Source organism: Otolemur garnettii, unplaced genomic scaffold, assembly GCF_000181295.1.
Source record: "Otolemur garnettii isolate 467f Iridium unplaced genomic scaffold, OtoGar3 scaffold00008, whole genome shotgun sequence".
Taxonomy (NCBI): domain Eukaryota; kingdom Metazoa; phylum Chordata; class Mammalia; order Primates; family Galagidae; genus Otolemur; species Otolemur garnettii.
In genome coordinates, this window is record NW_003852403.1 from 13,899,365 (window position 1) to 13,921,344 (window position 21,980).

Consider the following 21,980-nt stretch of genomic DNA (forward strand, 5'->3'; position numbering starts at 1 on the left):
TAGACCTTGGTCTGGAATGAGGAGCCGGCAGAGAAGGGTAAATGTTTGGATGTTTGCAGACATCCTGGGTGGGGGCTGGGGGTCTGTTCTTCTCATCCACTGTGGCTTCTGCTGGCTTAATTCATGCTGTTGAGCAGCAGAAAATCAAAGTCCATTGAAGCTGCATTCTTTATCACTCCTTTGTCCATCCTTCCACTTAATTAACCCCAATCAGACAAAGTAAAGCGGACCTTGGCAGAAGGCGGGTCTCTGCTTCCTCTTTCATCTTAAAGCATGCTGCTTCTCTCTCGAGTTGCTACACCTAAGGGAAGACACCAAGTTTCTCTGCCCCTGCCTGCCTCTTCGGGGCACCTGCTTGCTGTGATGTTAGAACCCAGAAGGCAATGGAAGGAGCCTAGGGGAGGTCACATCTTGGCTTAACCCCTAGGGACACAGACAAGCCCACACTGGCTGGAGCTCAGCCCTGCTTTCTCTTCTGCATTCGAGGCTTGTCTGGCTACTGGTGCTCAGAGGCTCCACTTCTCCACTTGGAGTGGGCACCACCTCTCAGGCCTGCATCAGGGGAAGGAGGTGCTCTCATTTCAGGCTCTTACCCCACTTCTTCCCAAGCTCCTCTGTGGTTTAGACCCTTGAGGAACATGAACCTGAGGCCAGGAATTCTCTGGTGCTGCCACATATTGCTTTACGACTGGAAAAGGCTCCACCCGCTTTTTTCCCTCTGGACCTCATCTTCCTGATCTGCAAAATGGGAAGCTTGGACTGGGCAGTTCTCTAAGGCCTATTAACAACCACTGTGCTCTTTCAAATTGCTTTCTGTGCATGCAGCCCAAGATCTCTCTCCTGTCGCTCATGTCTCCCTTCTCTTCTCTCTCCTTGTCTTCTGTCACCCGTTTGTCTTTCTCTTCTTTTGTCTCCTTTATCTTTCCTTCACTTCCTCTCTTTTGCTATGGACTGAATGCTTGTGTCCCCTGCCTTCCTATGTTGAAATCCTAACCCCTAAGGAGGTTGGGACCTCTGGAGATGATGCGATCATGAGGGCAGAGTCCTCATTAATGGGATCAGTGCCCTTATAAAAGGGATCACAGAGTGACCCTTGCTGGGCTTGCCACATGGGGACACAGAAAGAAGACAGCAGCTATGAACCAGGAAGTAGGTTCTCAACCGACACTACTGTTGCCTCGGTCTTGGACTTCCCAGACTTCAGAATGGAAAGAAATAAGTTTCTGAGGTTTCTAAGCCACCCAGTCTATGGCAGCTTGTTCCGGGAACTGAATGAACTAAGACATCCTCTCTTCCCTCTCTACCTTCCTACCCCCTTGCTCTGTCCCCCGCTTCCACTTCTCTCCCTGTCCCCCTCCTTTCCTGCCCCCCCTCCTCTCCCCAGGTTATCTGTTGAATTCCACACACGCCTGCACAGACGGGATCAATCCGAGGCTGCCTTGCCTTCAGCTTATCTCTGCTCCAAATGATTGATTTTCCCTCTTTAAGAGTAATTTGCTGGTGAATTCCATGTATTGCAAAAACCTCTGTGAAATCTAATTCAATCCGATTGGCAGCTGGCACTTTGGGGGAAGAATACTAGAGAGCCATCATTTTCATCACAGATGTGTATTATCTGCCCATAGAAGAGGGCGCCAGGCCGGCAGGTATTCCTCACCTGCTTGTGCACACTTCCCTTCCCTCCCTCCGGTCAGCCCTGAGCCAGCCTCAGAGAAATGAATTACAGTGTGTACTGAGTACCTGCATTAAGGCACTTGCAGCCTATCAGCCAGTGCACTAAAGGAATCTTGCACTTTCAAAGCCCACTATACCTTGCCACTTATCTCTTTGTGTCACCCTAATCCCATTCCTGGCCAAAGAATCCCAACTCCAGGGACCCAGCCAAGCTAGGGTCACGTGGTTCGTAGCTCAGCCTTGCTGACTTTCTCTTCTGCATTCCAGGCTTGTTTGGCTCAGAGCCTCAGTTTTTCTACACTGTCAGTGGGTCACCTCTCAGCTGCCTCTAGGTCACCGGCTGCCTTGGCTTGCCTGAGACTGAGACAATGATAAAACCTTCGCGAGTTGCAGGTAAGTGAGAGAGGGTCTCTGGATAGAGAGGCCTGTCTGTGAGAGCCCAGCAGGGGGCAGTCGGCACTGTGGGCCAGGTGCAAGGCAGGTGCAGCTATGGGATGGTGCACTTGGAACAGATAGCTAGGGGTTCTGAGGATCCAGTCTCAACTACACTAGCTGCAGTTTTGCATAGGTGCTTCCCCAAAGCTGCTTTGATTTCCAGGGTTCATTGTTCACAAAGGAGCTGGTCCTCTGCCTCAAAGGATGGACACAGATGACTGATGGCTCTGGCTCACCTTGGAGACCAACACTAGGGGTAGGTCCTGTCTAAGGGGTCATAGGTGCCACCGATACCCCAAAGAAAAGTTAACTGGACCTATCCCAAAGCATGCTGGCTTCATTTCTATGCTCTGAGTAAATAGGTATTTCTGGTGGGGGCTGAATCTTTGGGCTTCCTTGGGCCTGTAGAGCCACCAGCTCATAGTGGGTACCTGCTGAGATGAAGTGGCCTTGGGGGCTGATCAGGAGGGCTGTGGGCAGAGCCTGTGGGCAGGACCAAAGGGCAAGCTTTATGTGGAAGACCCAGGTAACACAGGGGGACCTTTCTCGTCCCAGATACAGCATCTACTGTGACAGCCACCTGGCTGGTATTTCATGAGAAAAGGACAGAGACAGCCACTTAGGATTTATGAGGCCTGAGTTTTCAATTGCAGTACACCATGCTCTACTCCTCAAACCCCCACAATCCCAGGGAAACCAGGTTGTGCCCCTCTCTCCTTCCCTCCAGCATGGGACCCTGTTTGGAAGGTACCTGCCCTACGTGCAAAGCCCAACAATCCCTTCCTTGTGGCCCTGTCCTGCAACCCAGGCAAGTCTCTTAGCCCAGGAGGCCATTTTCGAACTTTAAAGCCTGGCATTCTAATCTGAATCTGCCAGTTTTCACCTCACCCCTCTACCTGGCTCAACCGCTTACCTCTCGTCTACACCTGAGTTTTGGGGGGTGGGATGGGGCAGGGTCTAAGTGTTCCCAGAGATGCAGGGAGGAGAGTCCAGAATGCAGGAGACAAGGGCATACTTGTCCTGCCCCTCTGTCTGGGACCCCTGTTGGCCTCACTGGCCTCCTGGGTATCCCAGCCTCTGCCTTCGGACAAGGACCAGGGAGGGAGGGCTCCAACGCTGAGCCCACTCAGTAGCTGCCTGGCACTGTCTATTTACCATGCTAAAACTATTTCCCTGTTCCCACCGAGGGATAGCTACGTGGCTGGGCTGAGAAACCTAAATGCCTTATGGAAATCAGGAGGGGGATACGGCCCACTGATAATCACACCACTTTGTATTCCACTGTCTCTCCTCTAAAAGTGAGTCCATCTTCCCCATGGCTTTGGGGGATGGAAAGGAGTGGAGGGAACAGGAGAGGAGGGGGAGCCCTGGAGGTGACCCACTTTGTGACCTCAGGCAAATTGTTTGCCCTTTTGAAAGCACATATAGTGAGAATACTATGGAGTCTGTCAGGCGAGGGTAGATATGACATGGCTGGTCTGGTTGGTCCTGCCTGAACTTCACCCCCTGTCTCCCATTCTTACTGCTAAATTTGGTAAATTTAGTTCCTACCCTAAACATGCCTATCGTGAGTAGGTTAAGTGTATTGATTTAGGAGATTAGCTTTGAAATTAGAATGTTGTTAATGTTTATGAGTCATGAGTTCTGCCAATTATTCCTTAAGATAAGGGTTAACATGGTCTTTACTTTGAACTTAAAGGTATTTAAGAATTACAATGTTGGAAATGGAAGAACAGAACAGTCTGGGAGAGGCTGCTCTCACTGTTCTCCAGAATCGCCAGCCTTCTGACAAAGTTTGGTGGCCCTATCTCTGTCTTTGCATACTGACTGACAGTGATAGGCAGCCAGACCCTCTTCGTCCACTAACACTCTCTGGGCTGCCCTTCAAAATGAGGGATCCTGCTGACTTAAAGACAGTGGAGAGAAGGATGGTGCTATCTTAGTCTAAAAGTCTGCTGTTGACGCGGATACCTTTCACTTCATCTTTTCTGGGGGGTAAGTGAGAAGATCTTCAATAATTCACCATTTATTTCTTAATTCACATGCAGTAAAATTGACCCTTTTTTTGGTTTACAGTTCTATGATGTTTAACACAGGTGGAGATATGTTACCTACCCCTCAAACCAGGACAAAGGACAGTTCCACCACTCTAAAAAAACTCCCTTGTCCTATCTCTCCCATCCTCCTCCTGCCACCCTTAACCCCTGGCAACCTCTGATCTCTTTGTCATTATAATTTTGTCTTCCTGAGACTGTCACAGGGCATAGGGAATATAGCCTTTGACACTGGCTTCCTCCACTCTGCATGATGCCTTTGAGATTCATCTGATTCTCACTTCGCCTTAGTGATCTGCGCACAGCCCTGTCCCTGCAGGACTAGGGGCACATCTCTGCACAGATCCCAGAGCTGGATGTGTGTGTGTGTGGGGTCCTGAACCCCGTATGCCAGTGGAGAGTATTGGAGGCAGGTGAAAGGGGGCCACATGGATGTAAAAAAAAAGTCTGGCAGGCCTGCTCAGTCAATGTTAGCCAGTTTGAACCTTTCCTAACAAGGGCAATCAAAATAAGTCATTATGCTAAAAAGAGAAGTAAACCCAGAACCCCGTGCTAATTTGCAGCTACTGACAGATGTTAGGGCTGCCTCCGTTTTGAGTACTACCTCCGTTTCTGCGTACTCCCCCTTCACCTGTCATCCTCTTGCTCCTCCCCGCCTCCCCCCAGAGGTGGCTCCTTCTCAGTCCACCTCATCTCCCCTGAGTCATTAGGGTCCTTGGCTGCCCAGCCCCCACCCTCCTCTCTGGTCTACCCACACCCCTTTCCCAAGGGAGCCCAGCTAGACCTGTGGCTTTAAATACCACCTGGATGTTGGTGACACCTTCATTTCCATCTCCAGCCTGGATTCTCCACAGTGGGGGCTGGGCCTGAGCTCCTCAGAGCCAACTGCTGGGTTTCCAGGGTTCAAGGGAGCCAGCTGTGGTCATGGGAAGGGTATTTCTACTACAGAGACCACGGAATTCTGCAAGTCAGGGTCCCTCACCCCAAAGCCGCTTGCCGGACAGCACAGCCCATCTGCCTTCTTGGCATTTCCATTTGGAGGTAACAAGCATGTCAGACGGAACGTGTTGAAAGCTAACCTGTGGTTCCATCATCCCCTCCCCAAATCGACTGCTTTACCGTATCCAGAAGTAAGAACTTCATTTTTCTAACGGCTCAGGCCAAACCCGGGTGCAGTCCTTCTTAACTCCCTCCCTGCCTCTGCCCAACACCAACAAATCCTATCGACTCTCCTTCAGAACAGACTCAGCAGCTGACCACTTCTCACCCTCCACACGCCTCCCGGGCACCACCACCATCACCACTGGCCTCATTGGAATGACTGCAAAGAATGGCCTCTGCCTTTTCTATCTATCTACCCACTCCTACCCTGGCAGCCAGAGCTTCCTTGTTAAAAAAGCAGTTTTTAAACTGAGGTAAAAGTCACATAACAGGGGCGGCGCCTATAGCTCAAAGGAGTAGGGCGCCGGCCCCATATGCTGGAGGTGGCAGGTTCAAACCCAGCCCCGGCCAAAAATTGCAAAAAATAAAAAATAAAAAATAAATGCTTCCAAAAGTCACATAACATAGAAGTCAGCATGCCAACTACTGTAAAGTGTACTGAATTAGTGCTTTTTGCAACATGCACTAGGTTGTGCAACCAGGACTACCTCTATCTAGTTTCAAAACATCTCCATCACCCCCAAATGAAACTCTGTATCCATTAAGCAGTCACAACCCCTCCCCCTCCTCCAGCCCCTGCCAACCACTAATCTGCTCTCTGTCTGCATGGACTGGCCTCTTCTGGGCATTTCCTACCAATGGCGTGGGAAGATGAGTGGTCTTTTGTCACTCGGCACAATACTGGCTGTTGAGGTCCATCTCTCTTGCAGCCCATTACTTCTTCCCGTAATGGCCATCAGCAGTCTGCTGTGTGGGAGCACCACATTTTTTTCACCTATTCAGCAGCTGATAGATAGACATCTGGATTGTTTGCAGAGCATCCTTTTGAAACTTCACCTATATCACATTGCTGCCTGTTGGTTCCCGCTGGGTCCCCTCAGGTGGCTTCCTGTCTCACTCTGACCCCAGCCCCCCTCTCTGACCCTGGCCTCCTCAACCATCCCACGTACAGGCCAGGCGTGCTCCTGCCCCCCAGGTCCCACCTCTGCTCTTCCCTCTGCCTGGAATGCTCTTCCACCAGATACACACAGGGCTCACCCCCTTGCCTCACTGAGTCTCAGTATGTCCTCACACATCCTCTTATCAGGGAGGCCTCCTCTGCCGTCCTTCCGCTCCCTAGACTCCCTTCAACCCTGATCCTGCTTGATCATCCTCCATGGCTCTATACCATTAGAACGTTAAGTCCCAAGGTGTGGACTTTGTTGTGCTCCCAGATAGATAAATGGTTCCTAGAATGGCTTCTGGCACCTAGTATGTGCTCAACAAATAATTGCTGAATAAACAAAAGCATGAACTCCCAGGGCATCTGTTTCTTCTTTCTTACTCTGCCTGCGTACCTAGCCCCCAGGTATCTTTTCCTGTGCTCTGTGACCTTCCATAAACGGTTTCCTCTCTGAGCCTCATTTGCTCAGGAGATATCACCTGCCTGTTGACGCTAGCACTTGTCAGGACCGAGGAAGGGAAAGCAGTGCTCTGCACCTTCTAACCGGGATGTAAACATCTAACAACCTGGATGCTAAAAACATCTTCTCACTCTCAATTCCTTTTTAACGAATTCCTTCCTAACAGATGGAGAAACTGAGGCCTGGAAACGGCATAGGGAGGGTCTGCCCTAAGTCTTCATGCACAAAGGAGCAGCACGGCCACGACACTTTGCCATGAGATGCCCTGCCCCTTTGCCCCCTCCTCGGTGGCCCACCCTTACCACAGCTGCCCAGCAGGACTCTGTGGCTCCTGCTACTCAATGAGGATATTTCATAGCTCATAATTGTGATGATGGGGTGACACGCATAGGCACGACTCTCAGCTGAGCTGTGCCTAGCCTACCCTTCAAGGCAGGGGAAATAAGGCACACTGCTTATTACCGTCAGGGGCATCACAGGGGGTGGTAGTCATAAACAGGGCAGGCAAGGGGGGGTGGGAGGAAGACACCACATTCTAGGGTGAAATGGGCTCACTGGCACCCTGGGAGGGCACGAGCTAGCCAAGAGGTGATGGAGGAACAAGGACAGAGGGCTAATTTGCGAGCTCTGCTCCTGATTCCCAGGGGGGTCTTCAGGAAAACCAGCTGCTGCTTTTAGGGAGCATGACTCCAGGGCTAAAATGATTCCACCATTTCCCATGGTGCCAAGCCTGCTCACAAGCTTGGGTGGTGGTGGTGGGTGTGGGAAGGAGACTGCCAGAGAACTGGGTGAAAGGAGAAAATTCCCCAAATCCAACATAAAAAATGAACTCCAGCTACCAGAGGGGACTCAGGGCTGAGAGCCATGGGATCAGGGTGGGGAGGGGGTGAGGGATGGGGCTGGCACTGCAGCTGCCAAATAGGCCCTGCTTCACTCCCCCTGCCAGGGCCATGGCTCAGTGTAAATAGCATGCTAATTAGATTTACGATGGCACTAAATTAGGAGGTGTCTGAATCATGGCAGAGGACACCCTCTGGTCCTCAGGGAGGCTGGAGCTTAGCATGCTGGGAGGAATCACACCATGGGATGCAGCTGTGGACAGAAAAATCTTAATAATCACCATCATCATAATAAGAGCCTGAGCGAAGGCAACTGGGGAGAAATTAATGGGAAAAGGCTCAGACAGGGCTGTCCCGCACCCCCCACCCCCGCCTGCCCCCAGCTTCCCTTTCAGAATGGCTTTGCTTTGAAGTCAACAGATATTTTCCTGGAGAGCCTAAATCTTAGGGGAGGAACCACAGAAGCTGTGAGACAACTCAGGCCTCACAAACAGACCCCTGCCTGCTATAGGGCAGGGGTGGGGGGACAAAGATGCAGAGAGATGCTCGCCAGGCACCCTAGGCCCTGGTTGTTTGGACATTGCTTTGGGTAGACATTTAACCCCTCCTACAGGGTCCCAATCAGTGGAGATTCTTTCAGAAATCAGGGCAGCCAGGATAGCCCCACTCCCCAGGCCTAGGGCATGGGGTCAGGTGATGTGCTCCTTCACTTCTCTTCATGCCTTGCCTTGGTTGCTCCCTAGACAAGGCCCTCACCCCTTATCTCCTCTCCACTTGGCTTCATTGAAAAAAAATCACAATCTGAATGAGCGGTACAGAATGTTGGAGGCATTCTATCCACTTCCTTTTTCCAGCCAGATCCCACTTATCTCCTTCAGGGAGAAGGTCTGGATAATGGGATAATCTAATCTATCCACAGAGAATTCAAAACTGACATACATCCCAAAGGGCGCTGGCAGCCTGCCCTCCCTCCCTCCCTTATTTCTTGTCACTGCTTTTAGAGTTTGCCTTTTAATTGCTTGAGAAATAGAAAAAGGGAAGTTCATGCCTTGGGTCACATCAGTAGGTAGGGAGAGTTTAGGGCAACTGTAATCACTCGTTGGGCCCGCAAGGACATATATTTATTGCTATTCAACAAAGTAGTTGCTGGGGTATAGATCTCTGGAGCCCAGCTGAACAGTAGCCTGGAGGGTCCAGAGCTGGAAAATGGACCCTCAACTGAACTGAACGTGACATGGGGTCGGGGGGGGGGGACGGGGGTGTCTTATCTCCTCCCTGCTCCCAACCACCCTACCCCACCCTGCATGGGGTGTGGCCAAGTATGTGTTTCTAAATACCTGTAGAATGTCAGCCAGGCAGCAAAAGCCCAGGGAGGGTGCTGGGCCAGGGTCACAGATGAGGAGCAGTTTCTCATCATTTGGGGCCGTGGGCCCCTCTGACAGTCGGGCAAAGCCCACGCATGACCCCTTTTTCAGAGAAATTTTTTAATTCCATAAAAGAAAATACATGGGACCACAAAGTCAACTAATTATTTTGAAATACAGTTATCGAAGTATTTTCAAAAGGTTCTTAGAGTTCTGAATGTACTTTAGAAAGCATTAAACAAATGAGATTCAGCGGTGGGTCTAATATGTGTACATGCTGTAATTTCAAGGCAGTGATGAATACAAAGGATTTTTCCAGATGCCTGCTTCACTTGTAATATGATAGGAAAACACTGAGATTTCTCTTGGGGTCAGAGTCACAGGTACTGCTAATACCACAGTGGTTTGTTTCTATATTCATAATTGAAGGGAATACTTTAGCTTCAGTTAGAAGTTATTGAAAACAGAGATGCATATTTTACTCCATCCAGGGTCATGGATGCCTTGGGTGGTTAAGAACTCCTGGTCCAAAAGAAGCCGGGGAACGCCCCAGGAGAAGCTGGTGGCCAGGAACACAGGTTTGCAGAGCTGTGTGGGGAGGGGCTGAGAAGCTGCAGCTGGGACACGGGACTAACAGGAACAAATGCGAAAATAAATTTAAATAAATATAAGGTTGCTGGCTGCGGCTGCCTGACAGGCCTGGAACACATGTGGAATGGAAAATGAGGGCAATGGATAAAAATAAAGACCAAGATTAGCAGGAGAACAAGAACAGTCTCCCCTTCACTGCCCACCGCACGCACGTACACAGACCCAGCATTCGGGAATAGAGTTTTTTTGCCCTGTCATTTGCTTTCTCTTATCTATTTATTTGATGTTTTCTCCTTGGGGAGGTGGGTAATTTTCTGGGTTTTTTTTTCCTCTGCCCCTCAAACAAATGAATTGTGTCATCTCCTGTCTGAAATAGGAATTGGTTCCTACTAGATGTGTCCCCGTTCACCTCTAGGGTGCAGCCCCTCCAACTCCCCACCAGCCGTGTGAAGGTGGGAAGACCCATGGCTTGATGGGACCAAACCTTCAGGGCGGGCGCCCAGAGGACCCTGAGCCCTGGGACTGAATTTGCAACCTTCTAGTCCCAGGGGACCCCCAGAGGTGATGTGCCTCACACCAGAGCAGGGTGGCTTTCTGTCCATGTTCTCGCTTCTTTTTAAGGCCCCACTCAGGGTCATGGTCCCCATATTTAACAGCTCTAACCGCATGTGCCCACTCCTGTCTATGCTGTGGCTCGGCTCCTCTCCTCCGTGGAGATAGAGGGTAAAAATCCTCAGGGTTTGGAAAACTGGAGGGAGAGAATGGAGCGCTCCTCAGCACATGCAAGGAGCACAGGATTGAGAGTTCAAGGCCAAGCTCTGCCACTCACCAGCCTGTCTCGGTCAAGTCCCCTAAGCTCCTCCTCCTCTGTAGAAAAGGCAAAATAGTACTCATACCTCCCAGGGCTGGAAGTTAAGGTGGAAAGAGGGCTTCCTATGGGCCAGGTACTGTTCAAATCACATAGGAACTCATTTAATCCTCAGAACAGCCCTGTGAAGTAGGTACTGTTATTTTCTCTATTTTGCAAATAAGGAAATGGAATCAGGGGATAAATAAGTCCTCTGAAGTCGCACAGATCCAAAGTGGGAGGGTCAAGACTTGAACCCAGGTAGTGTAGCTACAGAGCCTTTGTTTTTACTTTTAACCACTCCAGCTGCCTGCCTTTCTTGTTTTACATGGAGGAATGCTCCAGGGGGCTGGCTGGAGGACAGGGGTGAAGAAGAGGCCTGAAGAGACCTCTGAAGAGACCTGCCTGAAGTGGGAGCTGAGTCGGGGAAGTTCAGGGAAGGAGGATGGGCTGAAGGTGGGGGCAGGTGTGGAGTGGGAAGCTCCAGGCAACACCCTCTCCTTCCCACCTAGGTCCTCTTGGATGAAGAGGATGTTAGGACTTCTAGAGTCTTAAAGACTGACTTGCTCAACTCATGGCTTTCCAGAGGTCAGAGTGGAGATAGGGCTTGTCTGGAATCACACCATGAGTAAGGAACAGATCTGGGCCGAGAACCTTCTTAGGGCAGTTGAGGTGGGTCTGGCAGCAGACTGCTGTGGTCAGAGATGAAAATCCTGTGCCAGGCTCAGCGCCTGTGGTTCAAGTGGCTAAGGTGCCAGCCATATACACCTAAGGTGATGGGTTCGAATCCAGCCTGGGCCCGCCAAAACAACAGTGATGGCTCAACTAAAAAATAGCTGGGCGTTGTGGCGGGTGCCTGTGGTCCCAGCTACTTGGGAGGCTGAGGCAGGAGACTCACTTGAGCCCAGGAGTTGGAGGTTGCTGTGAGCTGTGATGCCACAGCACTCTACCCAGGGGGACAGCTTGAGGCTCTGTCACAAAAAAAAAAAAAGAAAGAAAGAAAATCCTATGCCAATGTTAAATCATTGAGTGTCTCTGTCATACAGTCTGGAGGTGTCAACTTCATATCCTCCTGGGAAGAGTTCTGAAGATTTCTGTCATCCTTTTAGGGTCTCATAACTAGGGGTCTGGGGGGTGGGGGGTTCTTGGGCTTTTTGTAAACATCTTAAGAGAAAAATGGCTAAACTTCAAGAGCGCCTCCTGCCAAACACCAGAAAGCACCTGCTAGTTGGAATGGCTGGAGGGAGTGGGAGAGTCTCTCCTATAGGAGACTCGGCTCCACTTCCCTGCACCCACCCCTTGTCCCCTGACAGTCCATTTTCAACAGAGCAATCAGAGGGCTCCTTGAAAAAGGTGACTCAGGCCATGTCCATTCCCTGGCTTCCCACTGGGCTCAAAGTGATAGAAAAATGCCTCCCTGCTCCTGGCCTGGCCCCTGACAAGGCTGTGCCCTGCCCCCCATCCTCTCAAGCTCTGCCTTAACTATCCACGTGAATGTCTTTCCTGCTCCTTGAAAATGCAAGGCCATTTCCCTTTTGGGGACCTCTGCCTTAGCAGGGGAGCACCTGCTGCTGGAATATTCTCTCTGCAGCTCTGTGGAGCTGCCTCCTCACACCGTGTAACCTACACAGTACCTCCTTGGAGGGCATTCTGAACCCACTGAGCCAAAAATCGCCCTCACCTCACCATATCACTCACCCTGGTTACTGAGTTTGAACATCCATGTCTACCTGCAACAATGCGGGTGCTATTCCTCCTGCTCCCCTGGAACGAGAGGATAGGGGACCACATCTTCAGAACAGTCTCCCCAGGACCTAACACAGTGGTGGGCACGTAATAGGAGCACAATAATGTTTGTTGAGTGAATGAATAACCCCCCTACCTGCATAAATTTCAATATAGTAGCTCAGGAAGGCCAGGGGTCAGCAAATTAATGAGGTCCGAAGGCCTTTCTGAGATGATTCCAGCTCCCAGAAGCAGCCAACAGCAGCCAGAAGCGGGCAATAGAGGCCTCCCTGGGGTGGGGGTAGGGGTAGTGGTTCCTCATTCCCCCTGTCTAATTCCTCTCCTCTGCAAAATATATTCTCAAGGACAGCAACAAACACGTTCCGAGAAGCCGTGGGTCAGGAGAGAGGCAGAAATAAAGTGGATCAAACGCTCGCAACTCCAGAGAAGAAAGGTACAACGCACCAGAATGCTATTTCTCCTGACAGCAGATGAGAGAAACTGTCAATTTTCAGCTATCTGGGTCAGCTGGGAGGGGTTGTGCATCATGCAAAAACTATTCAAAAACAAACCCCCCTTGCTGGCATTTGTAAAACAGCTAGAGGTGTGGATGGTCCCCCATGTGCCCAGCCTCCTTCTCAGGCCACTCCTCTATGAGTTTGACCCTTCAGAAGGGGGATGCAACCCACAGATAAGCCACTGGCATCTAAGTAAAGGGTATTTTTTAGGACAGCTGAACAGAAAATTCCAACCCGCCCAATGCACGCTCCCTGTGCAGATGGGAAAACAGGACTGTCAGTGGCTGACTCAGCTTTGAGGCATCCTAATGAGGGAAGGCCAGGAGAAGAAAAGTTGACCAACTGGGGAAACACACAGTATGGGGGGGCTAAGGGTGGGGGGTAAGGATATATACTGCAGGATTCCAAGTGGGTGAGTGTGTTGCTATTTACTGCTGCTATTTACTTCGGCTTCCCAGAACACCGAGAAAGACACACAAAACGCCCAGCAACCAGGCACAGGGGGATGAGGCTGCTGTAACCTCTAATTTGAAGCTCAGAGATGAGCTTCCCACCCAAGGCTGACTTCTGGGGCCTCTGCCTTCAATTTTTTTTTTCTTGCAGATTTGCATCACAACCATTTATTTGCATCTCAACTGTCACAGGGTGAAAATGCGTTGTTGTCGGTTTCAGCCCACCCCTTCCTTTCCTTCCCTGGTTTCTGTGGGTTTTCTATAGCCAGGCAAAGGAGAAGAAATTGCTCTGTGAGACTTGACAATGTGGACAGAGATAGAAAGGGCCTCTTTCAAGCACCTCTGTTGTTGTGAATGGTTGGGCAGAGCCTGAGATGCAGTGAGAGTCGGAGCAGGACTTTAGATGTGGCGGGGACAGTGAATTAGATTAGCATCCTTATTAGGAAGGACTGCCCTGAAGTTCCCACTGAGGGCCTAAGCTGCCCTTTCTGTCAGCACCCTCTACTGCTCATTGTGGACTTTCCAGGTCATCCTTCCTACACAAACTCAGCTTGGGAAAAGCCCTGGGCCATCACATTGCCACTTTATCATTTAACTGTGCGTTCTCTTGACCAAGGCTTACTTCCAGAGTGCCTCCCAATGCCAGGAAGAGTGGGAGGCACTGGTTACACTGGTGAGTGACGGGTCACTTGGTGTGATTAGGAGATAGGTATGAATGAGCTTGCTACACTGATCACTGGCGAACCACAGTCATGGGGAGGGGAGGCAGTTCCATGGATGGAAGAGCCTATGACAAAGGACTCTGACCTCTGTTCATGCTCCTTCCTTCCTCAATATTTGCTCCATGAACACATTTTTCTGCCACAGTGAGCAAATCCTCAGTCACCTTCAACCCAGACACAAGCCCCAACAGACGCATTCTCCCCTCTGAGAGAGAACTGCAAGAAACAACAAGTTTCTAAAAATCTCTTTTGCAAAACTTGTCTGACTTCTCTTTGTGGTTCCCTGACTTCAGGACACTCCGGCAGTCTACAAGTGCTGGTGACTTCTGTCTCCTGTTCCTGGCAGCGAGATGGCTGAAGGCTCCATGCTGGGGACCTGGCCTGACTCTCAGTCACAGTACCCAAGCCCAGCCCTTGGGAGTCCCTGGCCAGTTCTGAATCCCTGCAGAGAGGAATGGGAGAAACACAAGGGCTGGAGCGGAAAGCAACTTCTTCCTCTGACTTTGGAAGGAGCCTGGGACCACATGTGAGGGGGTTGGAGCCGTCCCCTCAGAGGCTGGAGGATGGCCAGAGGACCCTAGTCCAGGTAGCTGGGGTTTCCGGCTACCTCTCCTCCTGTTAGTGCTCTCTGCATGTCACCGTGCCCTGGGGGAGTGGGCCCCTGTCAGAGCTGGGAAGCAGTGAGGCAGAGCAGGGAATGGGCCTGGGGGGTGTCAGGCATCCTGACCACAGCAGGTATGCTGATGGCAGTGCCTGGGTGGGGACTCTTCATTCAAAGTAGGCTGGACCCAGACACCCTCAGTGTTCCTGCAGATGCTTCTGACAGGGCTTATAGCAAAAGGAACGGGGGATAAAACTAAGGGAGTCAGGGTGACCTTGATATCCCCCAAGAAGTCACAGAGAGCAGCCCTGGGGGCTCAGACTTTACTGTTGACAATGCTCACTGGGCCCAGCCCTGGTCAGTGAGGAAACCCTCAATGCTTAATGGTTTGTGTGGCAGGCCCCAGGTGGAGCCCTGTACAGCTCCTGTCCCCTCCTCCTCCTATGTCCCCTCTAGGGCAGGGGAAAAACTTAGCTGCCTCCCCACATTTCCCAGCCTTCTACAGTGAGGTGGGGGCATGGAACTAATTCTGACCAATGGGCCGGTGGCCAGAAGTCACAGGGCCACTTCTGGGATGCAGCACGGGGGAGCTGGTGCCTAATGCTCTAGCTATCCCTCCCCACTGCAGCGACCACGAGGGCAGTGTCCTTACACCCATGCTGGACAAACTATGCGTGAAGAAAGACTTTTACTTTGGGGTTAATGTGTCACAGCAACATAAACAGGCACAATCTCTTTCTTTTCCTTTTCTGCGTTTAAACAGATAAGCATAGCAAATTCATTGGGTGTCCCAGAACTAGTAAATGGGAAGATTGGACTTAAACACAGGCCCTGTCTGATTCTGGAGCTTGTGCTGCCACACACAGGATGCCTCTCTCTGGGTTGCCGCCAAGATAAAGTCCCAATTCCTTGGCTTGGCATTTGAGGCCCTCCAGGGCCTGTGGCCCAGCCAACCTCCCCACTACACAAAGCAGCATTGTGCTCGTGGGTTACTGTCTGTTCCCTGGATCTACTTGCAGGGGCCTCTCTGTGGACCACTGCCCAGCCTGGCCAGCCAGTCTTCCTATGTGCCCCAACACCCAGGCCAAGACCCCTCTTGCCATAGAGCCTTTCCCGATCTCCCCAACCCCCGCTGCTCATTCTCCAGCAGAACTCCCACTGCCTGTGGCCATGGACCTTGAGCTCCACACTGGTGTCTGTGTTGCTCCTCTCTGGAACATTGTTCTTTGCCTGAAACCAAGGATGGGACACTCTTCTGATGCTCTCATTCATATAGTAACCTCTAAAAGGGGGTGCTTGCACTCCAGGGGATACAAGGTGACCCCTGATTTTTGAGAAAATATTACAATGTGTTTTTATAACGGTTCTTCTTCCCTTTAAAAAATTACTACTTCTTTTGTATATGTTTAAAATGCACATATTCATATAAGCACACTTCTTTCCTTGGGAAGGACCATGGTTTACACTCCCTGTAAACCGCAGGTGATAAGACATTTTTAGTTATCTCAGGCAGACAGGTATGGAGTGACTTAGCAGGCGACAGAGGCACAGGTGCACACACGTGTGCACACACACATACCCGCAGCAGGACTGCCTTGCCCATGTGGCCCTGCATCCTTGGGGTGACTGTGTCCACTTGAGAGAATGTGACAGGAGGAGGGCAAAAGATGTGGGAGGCAGGCACAAGGGTAGGCATGGCACTTTGTCTACTGAGCAGCCAGGGAGGAGAGGGGCACCTAGGAGGAAGGGAGAAGAAAGCCCGGCCGGGAGCAAGGCCTGCACGGGAGCCCCTCTCCAGGAGTAATTGAAGCGAAGCACCTTGGGCTAGAAAACCTAATAGAATTCCAGAGCAGTGTGTGCGACGGGAACAGTAATAAACAGAAGTCCTATTAACATGGTGGCTGCTGCTGGGCAGGGACAGGGGCACGAGGGTATAAGGAGGAGGCAGGCAGGGAGGGTCCTGAAGGGATGGAGACCTGTCCCCACACAGGCCTGGCCCTCTTCCTGTCTGATGATGCAGAGGTTGGCAGGGCTGCTGGGATGGGCTGCCCCAGAGCCCCCTCCCTCCCCATCCTCCCCAGCTCCCCTCACTTCCTTTTACAACTGGGCTCAGCCAGGGCAGATCCTCTTGGGCAAGGTGATGCAAGTGTCTTCTTCATATGGCCTGGGGTCCCCTCAAAAACATTTAGGTCCTGGGTGAACTCCTTGCATGGAAAAGGGGGGTCATTATTGCACCAAAAACAGGACTTGGGCTTTCTGCCAAGGCTGCCATTTATACAGGAGCACAACTGGGGCACTTGCATCCCAGAGTGATGATCCACACGGTGTGAGAAAATGTACTGACAGCTTATTTTGACCTTTTAAAACTGCTGTTTTTGTGTACGCTTTAGGACATACACTGATCTACACCTACTAGATCAGTGTTATGATCATGTATATAACTTCTAAATAATAAATACCTACATGTTGGAGGTGTGTGCTCACATGTTTTTCCCAGGGTAGGGGAGACTACAGATTTTGTAGACTTATCTACAAAAGTAGAGACTACAGATTTTGTAGACTTATCCTCAGAACCTAGGAGGGGCAGTGGCAACATTGCTTTCTATTTTATAGCTGGGGACCTGGTGCCCAGAGACACTTGGCATCCCTCCCAGGGTTGCACAGCGGAGGCAGGGCTGTCAGTTGGGTTGGGGCCTGTGTCTGGGGACTCACCTCATCCTTGTCCACCACCTGGATGAAGAGGGGAAGGGCAAAGCCGACCTGTGCCAGCTCAGTGATGGCCACACTGTACTCAGAGCTGTTGAACTCTGGCGCGTTGTCATTGATGTCAATAACCAGGATATTGAAGGTCGTAGTGACTGTGGCATCAGATGGGGTGCGGTCATCATTCAGCTCTGTGCCCTGCAGACAAATGACAGTCACCCCAGGGGTAAAGGCAGCCCTAATCACAGTGACAGCCATTGTTTACCAAGGACTTTCCCAGGGCTAGGCACTGGGCTTTAATGTGAATTAGCCCATTTCCTCTTCATCACAACCCCAGAAGGAAGATTCTATCACCCATCTTAGGGATAAAGAAACTGAGGTTCAGAGAGGTTAAATAACTTGTATAAGGACACACAGCCAGAATGGGTTTCAAACTCAGGCAGTAGGATCCTAGAACAGACAGGAGATGGATGAAATAGGGGTGATGAGGAAAAACAGATCTGCGGGTTCATGAAGAGGCAAAGGGAGAGTCTTCACCCAAGTTAGCAGGTGACAGAACATGCCAAGAATTTCTGTGCTAGTGGTTAGTCAAGACATAACTGCGCATCTTCTATGGACTGAACACTGTACTTGGCACTGGGAAGGTCTGGGTCGAACTCAGAAACAGATGGACTGATTCAGATATCTGGCTGCTCAACGTCTGGATCAGAGCCCCAGCTCCCCAAATTATCATTCCAAGTCTTGATCCCCAACCTTCTAAACCAGAATTTCTGGGCAAGAGACACAGGAATAGGTATCTTTCACTAGCTTCCCAGGGTATATTGGGTCACAGCCAAGTTTGGGAACCCTCTGTGACATTTTGTATAAAGATGGAAAACCTGAGCTGGAGCCCTACAGTGAGTGTGTGGGTGGGTAGGTGGTTCTGAGAACAGCAGGTGTTCTCTCCCAGTGGACTGACCACCTCACCTGGGCAGGAGGGCAGCAGAGACAGAAGTGGAGGGCTGGGCAGGGGAAGGTGCTGTCAACACACTCTCTCGTGGCTCTCCCAATTCTGAACTTCAGGTGAGATGAAGCAGCTAGCAAATTCAGTGCAGCTGCAGGTCCTCTCAAGGTCAAGGAGAGCAACCAAGAGCCAATTGGGTAGTGCATCCTCCCCATGCCCACAGAAGGGGGTCCTACCCAGAGTCCCTCACCTCAGTCTTTGGGCCACTCCTTCTGTCAGTCAATGTCTGGGGCTGGGGAGGCAGGATCCACGTCCCTAAATGGGTTTTCCCAGGGAATGGCTCGGCAAGTCATTGATTTTAATGCAAACCAACTATAAGTAGCAGGTGGTTGCTGGGGCTGGAGAGCTATGGCTTCACCACACCTTCCAGGGTGGGGACTCCAGCAGCTTCTACCCTCTCCCTGCTGCATTGCTGTTTCTTAACTCAGGGATGCCACGAAACTTGGAAATAAGACAAAAGCTGAGAAATTGGGCAACTCAAGAATTCTATGTGGCTGCATCAGAGAACTTGGAAGCATGGGACGACAGTTAGGACCACAGGATGAGCACCTGCTACGTGCCTCCTCATCCCTGAGATGGGAATAAAAGTCCCAGTCCTATGCTGTGTTGATAATGAATGTGGCTTACATTTGATAACACACTTGTTCCCTTTTCAACCCTGGGCAGGAGCCCTGGGAGTCAGTGCAGGGTGATGGAGCAGAAGTGATGGCCTTCTGTCTACCTGGGGCAGAGCCTTCAGAGCTGCTGGGGCCTGTCATCACAGCAAAGGCATCCCCTCCATCTGGGGTGCAGGGGCCTACTCCCCTGCTCTCACCTTCACGGTCAAGATGAAGCCATGGCTATACAGGGGGTTCTCCCGGTCCAGCAGGCCATTCAAGGTCAATGCCCCACTGATGTAGTCCAGGGCAAAGATGCTGTTGGTATTCCCTGCAAGAGAAAGCATTCCAGGTGAGACTGGGCCCAGGGCAGGTGTGTAGGACGCCAGGGTTCCTGTTTGGGTGTGTAGGACTAATCAGTAACTTGAAATGGACAGTAGTTAAGGAGCAATGGAGAGGGCACTGGAGTCCACAGGCATCCGTAGTCCAGGCAGTGAGCAGATAGCAACGAATCACAGAATGACAACATCAGACTCCCTCTCCGACTGAGCCAGGAAGGAAGTCTTGATTTGGGGCTAGAGCGTCTTTAACACCTCTCTAACATTTGCTCACTTCCCTGCCCAACAAAGTGAGAACAGGCTGCAGGCTCCAAGCCTCTCAAATGGAGGGGTATCCAGCTGGGACACAGTGACCTTGTTTGGTTTCCTCTGTGCTTATTTTTATGGTCATGTTGTATTCTATATTATTCTATTCTAATTTTCCAATTATGGCAGTGATACAAAGTTTCCTTTTATGATAAATAAGTTAAAAACATAATGCAGTTTTTAAAACTAAGTGCTTGTGTTAGGGCTTTGTTTTTTATTATCTATCTATCTATCTATCTATCTATATGACTCTGTTACTCCGGGTAGAGTGCTGTAGCATCACAGCTCACAGCAACCTCAAACTCTTGAGTTTGAGCAAACCTCTCAAGCCTCCCAAGTAGCTGGGACTACAGGTGCCCACCATAATGGTTGGCTAGTTTTTCCATTTTTAGTAGAGATGGGGTCTTGCTCTTGCTAAGGCTGGTCTCCAACTCCTGAGCTCAAGAAATCCACCTTCAGCCACCCAGAGTGTTAGGATTACAAGCATGAGCCCTATGGTAAGTGTATATTATTTATTTATTTATTTATTTATTTATTTGAGATAGAGTCTCAGTCTGTCACCCTGGGTAGGGTACCGTGGTGTCATAGTTCACAGGAACCTCTAACTCCTGGGTTCAAGAGATCCTCTTGCCTTAGCCACCTGAGTAGCTGGAACTACAGGTACCCACCACAATGCCCAGTTAGTTTTACTGTTTTGTTTTTTTTTTTGAGACAGAGTCTTACTATGTCACCCTCTGTAAAGTGCTGTGACATTACAGCTCACAGCAACCTCCAATTCTTGGGCTTAAGCAATTCTCTTGCCTCAGCCTCCCAAGTAGCTAGGACTACAGGCACCCACCACAAAGCCTGGATATTTTTTGGTTGCAGTTGTCATTGTTGTTTATGTGGCCTGGGTGGGGTACAAACCTACTAACTTCAGTGCGTGTGGCTGGCGCTGTAACCACTATGCTATAGGCAGGGAGCCCTAGTTTTGTTTTGTTTTTTCTGTAGAGATGGGATCTTGCTCTTGCTCAGGCTGGAAGTGCTTTAAGAAATCTAAGATACATATGTACAAAGATCTGTACAAATACGTACTGACAAAAACCACACACAGATGCCAGCTGCCTTAAACCAAAGCCTCCATTACCCACCCCCTCTCCCCTCCACAGGCACCCAGTGCCCTCACACTGGCTTTCATAGGTTCCCCAAATCACCATTCTCATTCCAGCCTCCTCCTCTTTCCTCTCTTGTCCTCCCAGCCCCCCAGCCCAGTGCCAGACTCTCCTCTTCCAGGAAGGCTGCCCTGGATTCTCCAGCTGACCCCTTCTGGTCCCCACAGCTAGTAGCCACTGTTCTGTAACTGAATGTTCTCTGGCTGCTTCCTGTATGTTACTTTGATCTTCCTGACCTTCTGTGAAGATGGGGGCCCTTCATGGCTGGTCCCAAGTTACCTGGTCAGTGTGGGCACATGGTGGCAGACATGTTCCCCACCTGAACCAGCCCTGCATGGGCTCCCACCATTGCCCTTCCCACCAGGCTGAGAATCCACCCAGAATCCCAATCCTCTCTGGTCTTTTCCTCACCAGCCAGTTTGCTGGTTCATTCTCTCCCTCCCATTCATTCACATATCCAGCAATCCCCAGGGCAGGCTGTCCTACAGCAAGGCCCTGAGCTTGGCATTGTGGGGCAGGCATATATCCGTCTGCTGGGCATGCTGATGCTGGCGCACTTGCAGCCTGGTTAAGGGAACTCTGGCATCTCCAAGATTCAGTTCACAGCAGGTATAGGCTTTTACAGATGGGAAAGCAAAAGAAGGAAATCTTCACGGAGGAGGAGGCGTTACCTCTTCAGAGCATGTACTAGCTGTATGACCTTGGGCAACTTACCTAACCTCTCTGTGCGTTGGTTTCCTCACCTTCAAAACGGGGATAACTGTGGCATCTACTTTCTAGGGTTATGAGGACTACATGAGTGTGACAGTGTGTGCAAATTGCTTTGGAGCAGTTCCCTGGTAAGTGTTGCTGCTGTTATTGTTCCAGCTGGATCCCGGAGTACAGGCAGGATGGGGGAAGAGGAGGGTCACTGATTACAATGTTAGAGAATTAATACCTGAGCACATAGCAGTGAACCCCAGGAGGGCTCCTCCCCATAGGGTCTAAAGGGATCTGCACATGTAGGGCTTGTATCACCTCTCTAATTAACGAGGGGAAAGGATAGGGGGAAACAGTTTCCTCTTCTAACTTTAGACTTTGGGACAGAGGCTGTTCTGAGTTACCTGCCTGTGCTTGTCAGCAATGCAGCCCACTTCTTCTTGGGCCAGCAGCTAGAGGCCTGCTCCCTCCTGACCTCCCGGCCGACCACAGGGTTTGGCCGAGGCCAGGAGAGGCTGCTGATGACGGCGGAGCCTGTTTAGGTTTCATGTCACTCTCAGAGCTTTGGGGTCTCTGACCCAGGACGGGATGCCACTCTAGCCTTCCTCCTGCCTGAGGCTTCCTCCAGTGGCCATCAGAGACCAAGGTCCCTTCCTGCTGGGTTCTATACGGCTGTGTCTATGTGCTGGGGAGGACAGAATTGCAAGGAGGCACAGAAATGCGTGAGTAGAGGGAGTTTCTTTGGTTAGAAAATTTGCTGCCAGGGAAGCAAAGGATGCATGCTTTCATCTGTTCGTT

The 21,980-nt window shown here is 50.7% G+C and overlaps 1 protein-coding gene across 1 annotated transcript in view; it reads right to left on the reverse strand.

The window, feature by feature from the left end:
- LOC111723119 (cadherin-23-like) overlaps positions 1–21,980 on the reverse strand; it is a 299,920-nt gene that overhangs the window by 67,579 nt on the left and 210,361 nt on the right. Inside the window, exons 10-11 of the mRNA XM_023509484.1 lie at positions 18,907–19,019; positions 17,099–17,287 (exon numbers count right to left, since the gene is read on the reverse strand). Of these exons, the coding sequence (XP_023365252.1) occupies positions 17,099–17,287; positions 18,907–19,019 (302 nt within the window). The remainder of the gene's footprint in view (positions 1–17,098; positions 17,288–18,906; positions 19,020–21,980) is intronic.